Below are 10,616 nucleotides of genomic sequence, written 5' to 3'. Positions count from 1 at the left end.
TATGTAAGTTTTACATCACAGACACGAATGTGTAAAACAGAGGCTAACTCTAATACAGAGGCACTTGAAAGTCATTTTCATCATTGTAAACGTATTATGAGCTCTCATTTTAAGACAAAACTATTTTGGTTGCAAATAATATAGCCTACGAGGAGATCTAATTTTCGAGTATTCTAGCAATTTTGCTAGTCTAAAGAGCTTGAAAAGAAAAGCGTCTGGACTTCTTTAAGTTGCTTGAAGACGTTTCACCTCTCATCCGAGAAGCTTCTTCAGTTCTGAGTTCCTTAGATGTCCAGGATGACTGAGAACCTTCACGGACATTTTGCTATCCATCCCACGCAAGTATTAACATTTCCGACGGCACGTGAATGAGGCAGCGGGCTGCTCCGCTTTCAGCCAGAGGAGCGGACCGCGCTGCGCACGAGACAGGTACCATTCTCCATGGGGAAGGCAAAGAAAACAGAGGAGAGCGCGGTGAGCTCCAATCTTACACCAAATTCAGTTCTTTCATTGAATTTCTTCTTCTCGTTTATTTAAAGCAGCCAACTGCTACCAGCTCAGAGCAGCAGCCGGTGTGTCAGGCAGCCTGTGAGCTCTCCCAGATTATCCTGCAGGGATGCTGCAGTAGCTCAAACCTTCGCAAGCAATTTGTTCAGTTTGTTTTAACTCTCGAGTTAACGTGTATCTGTTGTCAAAGTGTAGCGTTAGCAGCTTTGTGTGTAGAGAAGTCCAGAAAGTATACAGCATGTTTAAAAGACCGTTAGAAAGTTGCCAAATTGTGTTTTATTAAGTTTTTTCTTTTGTTTTCTTAGGGTTAAAAAGCCCACACCTGGAGCAGGTGTGGGCTTTTAGTTTGTGCGCCGTGAAACGTACTCAGATTATGGGTTGTAGCGTGTGATCGCTGAGCAGTCAGCAGGAAACTAAATGATTCCGAAATCATTTAGTCGTTATCATAGTTAGCCCATGTATGGCTGCAATTTGGTCGTGTGTGTAAAGATGCTGAAACATGAGTTTGTCACCACGGTCTTCTCCGTTTTCTTCTTCTCTTGTTTACTGCAAGGTGCCACACGTGACCGCGGAGCTGTGAGTGACACCAGCTCCTCCACATCAGATTTTTCTGGATGTTCTTTTTTTGGGGGTGGACTCCTTTTGCTGCAAAGAAACTGAAATCTGCCGACATTTTTGTGGTTTGTTATAATAGCAGCAGAGAAGACCACGAGGATCACAGCCTTCTTCAAGAGCAAAGGTCTCTTGCTGCTGTGATGTTTTTAGAAGAGGGGTTCCTCCTGGTTGTTTCCAGTTCCCCATCTCAGCCCTGATGCTCACTTCAGGTCAGCCCCTTGGGATCTGGAACCTCAAAGAGAAACCATCAAGAAACATTATGACTGAGACGGAGCATGTGGCCGAGGTTGGATCCACTCAGAGACTCGGTGTCATCTTTATAATGAAGCAAAGCTGATAAGAAGGACAATTGTTCTTTTTTTTTCTTTAAAGAGACATTCATGAACCATAAGTGGAAATTAAGTGGGACGGGGACTGAAATACTCTGAGCAGGTATTTCCCTTCATTCCGTGTTAAAAAAGGTGGGATATTTAGCTGTGGGAGAGCCCGAGTGAGTACTCAGTTACTTATGGAAAGATGGAGGCAGGAGCAGAGGCTAGCCCACAACAGCACCAGAGGAGGAAGCCTGTGCTGCATGGATTGGAGGACCAGAAAAGGGTGAGTGTGTATCTACTTGTGTGGGATTCTGTTGGCTTTACTGTACAACAAGGCTGTGTGAGGGTACGCAAGCTTACAGTGAAGCCATGCTTTAACAGTTGACTTTTGGCAGGGTGATGCATGAGACGTCAATGAGGGAAACAAACCTGTTGCTATCTCCTTTAGTAAAAATGTTTGGTTCAATGCATGAGCAAAAAAAGTATTCATTTTGTCATGGAGGAGATTCAGAGGTCTGCCTGACCCTCTTGAGGAAACAAACTGTGGAGGCAAGGGAAGCAAAGCGTGATTGATTGAAAGCTAACAATCAGTGAAAGCGTCAAGGAGTCTGTGGGTTCCTCTTTGAGGCCTCTTCCTTGGTTTGTGGTTGTGAGTTACTTCAGCAGTCTGCTGCGCTGAGATTGATAGAGCACTTAATACCACGACTCAATTTTCCCTGTTTCAGCTTCGCTCCGCATTTTCTGCATGATGTTGATGTAGCGCTGTTGTAAGCTGGTAAGGGTTTGAGTTTTAGATGATTACATTGTCCTCTGTAGGACATAAAAAACCCTCCTTTTGTTTGGAGATAGAGATGAGTTGATATTCTCATTTGCCTGGGATACTGCACGGGTCTGACAGATTGGAACAGGCACCAGGTGACAGACCTAAATAGATGTCTGATTTAGAGTGCATTAGTCTTCATTTAAGGATGGGAGGCAGAGTGAATTTCTCCTGCTCTGCTGCAATGGGCAGGGACTCGACTGACTTATGGTTCAGAGTATGTATCTCACGCTCAGCACAATGTGTTTATAGCTAAGAGATGAGACAGGGGCACCCCAAATTCTCCAGGTTGGGGATTGTGTCTGTGTTCCAGCATATTGCAGCAACCATCCAGAGCAGCTGAGAAATGGACAGCTGTTGAGGTTTTGATTTCAAATTATGTACAGATCTGTCAGATTCCTGCCATAGGTGCACCAGGGTTTAGGTTTAAGAAGGAGGTCCGTTTCCTTTCCTGTTTATCCCATGTCCTCTTGTCACCCCATAAATTATTGATTTGATCAGGTGTGTTAAATTAGACACATGGGAATATGTAGAACATGAATATTAATTGATCCAACCAAAGTCCCAGCTGCTGTTTTCCAGTTTCCCAGGCTACCGAGTATCTCGCTGGATGCTAAGTGACACACCGAGCAACACGAGGACCTTGAAGCCAAAAATCCATAAGAACCTTTCTGCATATTGTGATTAAAGGGGTCTGAGAGGGAGCTTCTAGACCGCTGTGCGTCCGCTGTCTTTGGCCATTCACTGCCATTTTGTCACAAATCAGGCGAGCAGTGCAAGGTCCTTATGGAAGCAAGGTGTATCACATGAAACATGTACTTAGAGAGAGGGGATTCGCAGGTAGCATAACAACAGCAGTGGCTGCATTGACTTCAGACAAGCTCGCAAAAGTATATGACGAGTTTGGCGATTGTATTGAAATACCCCGTGTGTCCAGAGAGGCACACATTGAGCAATTGTAAACATTGTAAGTATATAACTTTATATTGACATACCCTGTAAATATAACAAATAGATTTAACTCAATAATCCTCAGGACAGAGAAACTGTATATATCGATGCACCAGTCATAAAACCTAAAAAGTTGTTGCTGACTTTGCCCCAAAAATAAGGTTATAAAAAGTCTTGCCCCTTAGAGGTTATCTCCCCTCATTACATCTCTGATACAAAGCAGTATAAAAAGAAGAGGAAGATGTCCAGGCAGTGGGGGGGGGGGGGGTTATAAAAAAATCTTATCTGGATTTTTCCATCTGCTTCATTGCTGCTATGGTAACTAACCCTGATATCATTCATAAAGGGATTTTTTTTTTTTTGTTGCCCTTTGCATGCTCAGTGAGTTCTCAGCAGCGACACGTCTAGTTCATTAGAAGCCAGCTGCAAACGTGACGGCATCATCAATAGGAAAACAGAGCAGGCCAGACGCTTGGCCATCCCTAAAGAGAAAGGTTGCGCTACACTGGGCTAATATTCACCTTCCCTCTTAATGGACATCAAGCAACATACATAAACTGAAAGCACTGATGTAGTAACGTTGACACACAGCTACCCACTGTGAGAGAATTACCTCAGGCTTTCATGCAGAGATTCAATGTCCCCTGGCAATTACCTAGGCTGTGTGGGTTCAAGATCCTATATGTGATACTCTCCCCAGTAGGAGGTAATTGGATTTTGTTCTCTTTGTAGATGTACTATGTCACATGTCCCCTGCTTCATATATTAATGTTCACTGAGTAGCAATCATGGACGTACACGGGAAGTACTAGAGAATCATGGATGCATTTTATTGTATTGCAATTAGGACTGCTCGATTATGGCAAAAATGATAATCACGATTATTTTCACTGAAATTGAGATCACGATTATTTGACGATATTTATTTAACCCTTTAAGACCTACTATAGAACCAAGTCCACCAGAGCTTATATTATTTTTTTTTACATGCTGTAGTGCCATTTGTGGGAGCATTTCAAGTTGCTATACATCAATACAACTGTTATAGCCCATATTTTAATAATATGTATGCATTAAGTCCATAGTAATTACATAAATTGCAAAAAAGTGCAATAAACTACAAAAAAAATTGAAAATCGCTTTTGTTTTGTTTACATATATTTCTACTTGGAGAAATTTAAGAGGCTTATCCCTCAAAACTTTAAATACAATAAAGTTGCAAAAAATAGTTTACAACAACAGGAAATTTATTTTGAGTGTCTTCATAGTTTTATTTTGGAGATACAGCAATTTTTATATACTGCAGGAAAAACAAAAAACAATCCTATGATGCAAATTTGCAAAGAAAACAGCATGTGCATCATTTCACTGTGGGAAGTGTTACGAACAGCTGATAGGAACGGCAAAGCGTGTTTCTGGAATATTATGTTTTTGTTCCTGCAAGCGCTTTTTATGCAATTTTTGCAAAGCTATATGTGGAACGAAACCGCTGATGGCATCAGATGTAAGTACAACTCCTCCGGTTTCATATGCAAAACAAATTATTGCGCTAGCTTACACGGTTCAGGTTCTACAGGGATTTAAAAATAGTTACGCAAAATGGAGCGTGCTGCTCTGACCGGCTTTAAAGGGTTAACAATGACTTTAAAAAAAATAATATAAAATAGTGTGCAACACCACTGAAGTTTGTTTTTTTTTAACTCTCTTTTCAACCAACGGCAGTCACTCTCCAAATAACTTCTGCTTAGCTTTCCGAGCTTCCCTCGGGTCCTCTTAATCAGCGGTCTCCAACCTTTTTTGCGCCACGGACCAGTTTATGCCCGACAATATTTTCACGGACCGGCCTTTAAGGTGTCGCGGATAAATTAGGGAGGGGCTAATAATCGGCTCAGTCATTTTTAATGATCGTTGAAAGCCCAGATCGTAATCGTGATTAAAATTCGATTAATTGAGCAGCCCTAATTGCAATGATGTTTTATTAAGAGAAACACTGTTTTTTGTTACTATCAGAAACCTGTCCTTATGTAGCCACTTGCTATTCACTGAACATGAACTCCTTGAAGTTAGAGCTTTAGTCTTAGGAATTGTCCAGCTGCAAGAAAGGATTGCAATTGTACTGTTACTTAGCAGCATTTTTGCAAAAGCCATTAGGTTAATTAGTTCTTACAAGTTTTACTGGATAGAAATAAATTTCTCCTTTTCTGGGATACCACTGAAGGATACTGAATAACAGGAAGTCAGTGCTGTGCCACTGTTGTTGAAGTAGTGGCAAGTTTCATCCTTAACGCTTTAACAACACTGAAGAATCTACAAGTGGAAGCGGAAAGTTCAACACTCAGTAAAAACTGCCATAAAATTAAGTCACATTAAAAGTTTTATCTGATGATCCTTGGACAGACAACAACCTCTCCATTAGGTCTCGGCTAAAACTGTAAATAACATAACATCTTTTGGGAGTCAAAAGCTGCCTCTAACACAGATATAGGTAATTTTATAACCATGAGAATGTAATGTGTAACTCTGAAAATGTTGCCCCACATTTTTGATAAAAGTTGGGTTTCCTCTGACAACAACACTTTGCAGCACATATTCATGCATTGTTTCTGCTCTGTAACACAGAGTTGTGGGAGCCAGCGTGAAATTGGGTTGTAGAGATTTCAATGATTGTGAACTAGAGGTCTAGACAGGCATGCTTAATTTATTGAAGAGCAACAAAAGAGAAGAAGTTGATCTTTAATGAACAATTCTGTTGCGTCTGCTGGTAGGTGGGATATCCCAGGCTCCCATACAGCCTCACTCCTGAGAGAGTGCTAATGAAACACTGAATTCTCTGTTATTGAACTGCTGGCTGATTTATATCCTGACCTCACACTTGATTTTTGAGACATTACACATTTACAACACAAATGTCAAACATATGGTAAAGGTTCAGGCAGTGTTGACTTAAATCTGTTTTTCTTAGCCATGCTGTCTACATGTTTGGTGAAAAAGCAGCGCTTCCAACATTTCTATTATCCACAGAGACAGAACGCAAATCAGGATTCATTATGCTGAGAAAGCACCAGCCTCAAGCTGACAGTCAAAAAGACACTAATTAAAAAAGTGGGCAAGATTTCATTACTGGTTTGACATTAGATCTTAACCTCCGCCCTCTCACTAGCAAGTCCGAGAGACGATGAAGGGCATTCAGAAGGTGACAGAGAGAATTGTGTAATGGAATCTCTTATTGATTCAGTTACGTGAGAATAAAAAGGATTCTGACACTAATTGCTCAATCAGAGCCGCTGGAAATTATGTATTTATTTTCACCAGCTATTCTGACTGCTCATTAAGGAGTGTTTGATACGGTTGGGTGGGGTTCTGTAGGATAATGAGGTGTTTACAGTGGATGCGCGTGTTGATCTGCTGCAGTTATTCTCTAACAGCCTCATAATTAGCTAAGAGTCACAGAGGAGTGGGAAACGCTACATGGCTTTTGTTTATGTTCTTCATAGGGTGGACTTAATCTGTAATCTCAGGACACATTTTATACACAGTGGGAGAGGCCTGTTTAGCGACGTTTCGAGTTTCCTTTCCACAGATGACGGCCTCTAGTGATTCCAGCTTTAAAACGGTTCGATGAGACTTGTTGATAGGATACTGACCCTATAGTAGTTAAGCTGACAGTGTTTTGTTTTGTTTCAGCTGTTTATGGAAGCAGCATACCATGACACATGTATAAATAAAGACCTTACTATTATTGTTATGGTGGATAGTTGCACTCTTATTTAATACCACTAGTATATCAGACTTGGTTTCAGTTAATTTTTTTTAATCCCAGTAAGCTGGGTGAACATCTATCAATCCATCCATCCATCTTCACAGTGGTAGATGGTGAAGAATAGTAGCTCACTGACACTTTTCTTTAACTACTACAGTAAGCATGCCTAAAGCAGGTTAGATATGCAGTTGATATCAGTTGAAAGTTTTATTAAATAAACTGAGGTTTTCTCTGTGTGACTCTGGGCAGTAAAAATAGTTTCGAAGTAGATTCATCCGTAGTACATGCTCAGCCCACAAAATGAATGAAGAAAATATGAGCTGGGAAAGCCTACTTTTTTGATAATACTTGAAGCTGAAAGAGTTCTTGATGCATGCTCAATCATCCAGGTAAGCAAATCCCAAAAGGCTGATTCTGTTTTCAGTGGGAAAAACGTTTCAGCACTCATCCAAGTGACGTCTTCAGTCTCAGCTGACTGCAGGTTTCCCCAACCTTATAAACAGTACATTTGCACAATGACTGACACTAGCCTACTGAATGAACAATGGGCTGTGAGGTCAGTTCCTTGATCGTTTATAAGTCAGCTGAGACTGAAGAAGTCACTTGGATGGGTGACAAAACATTTCTCCCACTGAAAACTCTGTCCAGATGAACTGAAATAGTTATGTTTCATTGTGAATGTTTTAGTTTTATCCTGAAGATTACCAAAGCACCATGAAAAGAATAAATAAACAATTTGCAGTTTTTTCTACAATGGCTTCTCCAACCCTGGATGTTTAGGTAGACATATGCCCAAGGTCACTGTAGCCGTACCCTCCCTAATCTGCCAACCTGTTCATTGGGACTACAACATCTGTGCTACCACTCAGATTTCTACAGTTGGGCCTGTCTCTGAAATAAGCATTTATAGATACATCTCTGCAGTTTGCTCTATAAGGTGCTTTTTTAAATATTTTTTTTCAATTTTTCTTTTAAAACCACTGAAAATGATCATTTGTTGCTGGCATCAAACAGATTCGAATAACGAGACTTCAGTTTTTCTCTCAAAAAGAACCATTGCAGTAATATGACCCCAAGTAGAGACATCCATTAGATTTGGTCCTGAATCATCTCTCCACTGTTATGTTGGCCTGTTGCCTAGATATGGAGTGCAATAGAGGAGTGACAATTTGTCATTGACAGGGTTTGATTGATTGTTCATGCCAAGCGCCCTGCTCTGCTGGTATCTGAAACTAATTGAATGTAATATCAGAGAGATAGGATAGCACGATGACAAATGAGCAGCCTTGTGAGATTGTTTAGATCCTATTGTAGGCATTATCCGACTATAACAGTTGCTCCTTGCTAGCTGCCCTCCGACTGTAGCACTTAGATAAGTGATCACTATCTTTAGTGATCACCGTGGCTTGTAGTGCTCGTTACCTTATTTAAACTTAGCAGCTAGCTGAAACAAACAGTTTTTCTTTTAAATATTTGTATTTAAGCTGTAAAGAAAGAGCAGGATCTGGCACTTTGTGATAGTGAACATCTTAATGTCATGAACAGTGTTTGCCAATAGAGATGAGGGCTCTCTTAGCCACCGACTAAACGTGTCTTACAAACCAGGCAGCTGCGGAGCAGAGACGGGGATTTATTTTAGTGAAGGACTGTGTTTTCCCAGTCATGCAGCACTGACGAGCACTGGGGCTCAGGGGTTTGGACTATGGATGGGAGAGGATGGGGGAGGAGGGGGTCAGAGGGTGGAGCTGGGACCAGGCATGGAGCTCTGAGGCTGGGGGTTGGGAGGATGCTGCACTAAGGAGGCTGCTTGGCCCTCAAGAGCCATCTGGCCATCACCCTCTCCATGCACCCTGAGGGAGGGCGAAGGACAGGTGGCAGCGGCTAGTGGGATGGACTGGTCTTTGGTTATGGGATATCACGATTGGCTGTGCAGGCCTCTTAAAAGTCAGACCCCTCGAATACCACATGCCCACTCAGCTTCCAGTCAGGAAGGACATCCTTCATGACCCTAGAAAGAAACCTTCTTCAGACCAACCACAATAATACTGCTTAACACGGTGTCCATTTTTTTGTCGTTAATCAATTTTGAATGACATAAATAATTAATTTAACTAAACATAAATGGTTTGAAAATCATCTCTTGCCACATCAAAGCACACGCACAGTTTTCCTTGAACTTCACTCATGGAGAAAGCACTTTGTTGCCTGGAGTCAAACACAGCAGTCGTACTGTGGAATCAATATGTGGAAACTACAACGTAATTTCCTCTAACGAAATAAAAGATGAATTAATCAAATGAAATGCAAGTGTGCACATAAAATTACAAATCTCTCCCCCCAGTTTTATTTGCATGAACAGTTCTTTTCATTTAAGATGGTACTTTTTCCTTAGGCCTCCATTAATTTTCTCCCCTGCTTGAAAATAAACGTTCTGAAAAACCGATGATTAACTTTTTTTTTAAACAGTAATCAGCGAGAGTGTAAAGCTATACTTGAAACACACAAATCAACAATATGTCAATTTTTCTAAATTTTCATTAGAGTTCATTTTTTGTGCTATGTGTGACAGCTCGGACAGAAGAAGAGCTGGTTGTGTCAGGAACACAACCAGCAGGGTGTGTGATGGTCTTGCTGTCCTGACCTGCACAACATTGTAATCCCTGTCTGGGGGTCAGTGGGCAGGATCTGGCTCGGTCTGCTTCAGAGGAGGTGCTCAGCTGATGAACAGGTGCTTCAGCTCGCTCCTGCGGTGATGGGATTTCTTCTTTGCTATGACCGTTGTGTGTTCACACGAGAAAAAAACTGGTAATCATTTTAGCAGGTGGCCGTGAATTAGGAGCAGTCTTTGTACATTAAGGACTCTTTTGTCTTCAGTGTTATTTCAGTGAATAATGAGGTTATAATTAAAGCTGAGAAGCAGTGTTTGTCATACTGGGGGGAGAGCTTATTTAAAAGTTAACCCTTTTTAGACATGAAGACTTCTTCACTGTTTATTGCTTCTGATCAATGGACAGTTATTCTTGAAGGCTTCTTGTCAGTGGATATAATTTCTTTTTAGATTATTAGATTAAGGTCATGTGCAGCACCTGTTTGGATAGCTTTGTGCTCATGTTGTGCCTGGAATAGATGGAAATAAGAAGGTGAGATTTTTGATATAAAACCAAATGTCTGTTTCATTCATTTCCATTGTCTCTGCTGCAGTGTGAACACATGCAACAGCAGAAGTTCCTCTTATAATACTCGAAGGGAGTCCTTCTTTGGCTTGTGGCCTTAATGTGAGTCCACTAAAGTCTTTGTTCTAGAAAGACAGAGACCCCGTTTGCTTGTGTTTGCAGTGTGTGCTTGCGTGTCTGTCTGCATGCGTGTACAAGAAAGGGATTGAGCAATGTGTTTAGGTGGGGCTCCTCCAGCTTTTCCATGTTATGTATTCTCCAATCCTTGGTGTATTCTTCGTCCTGGGAAATAGCACATGAATTCAATTTTACACACCAGGAATTTTCCAAGTGATAAGGAGGGATTGGGAGTTGGGGGGGGGGGGCTAGTTTTCATTTGTAGCCCCAAATGGGGAACCGGAGGTTCCTCGAGTTCCTCTAGCCAATCTTCTCCAGACACACAAACACTCCGCAGGCACCCTAAGATTACCCCCACC

The 10,616-nt window shown here is 41.4% G+C and overlaps 1 protein-coding gene across 1 annotated transcript in view; it reads left to right on the top strand.

Moving 5' to 3' along the window:
• The first annotated feature begins 363 nt into the window (after window positions 1-363).
• Window positions 364-10,616, top strand: part of nav2a (neuron navigator 2a) — a 224,625-nt gene continuing 214,372 nt past the window's right edge. Inside the window, exons 1-2 of the mRNA XM_085407819.1 lie at window positions 364-474; window positions 1,061-1,719. Coding sequence (XP_085263945.1) covers window positions 1,639-1,719 — 81 coding nt within the window. The 5' untranslated portion in view covers window positions 364-474; window positions 1,061-1,638. The remainder of the gene's footprint in view (window positions 475-1,060; window positions 1,720-10,616) is intronic.

The sequence above is a fragment of the Rhamphochromis longiceps genome, linkage group LG1 (genome assembly GCF_057381845.1).
Source record: "Rhamphochromis longiceps isolate RC_006_pf linkage group LG1, R_longiceps_female_GT1.1, whole genome shotgun sequence".
In the NCBI taxonomy this organism is placed as follows: Eukaryota; Metazoa; Chordata; class Actinopteri; order Cichliformes; family Cichlidae; genus Rhamphochromis; species Rhamphochromis longiceps.
The sequence above is the reverse complement of the archived record's forward strand: the minus strand, read 5'-3'. Positions and strand labels throughout refer to the sequence as shown.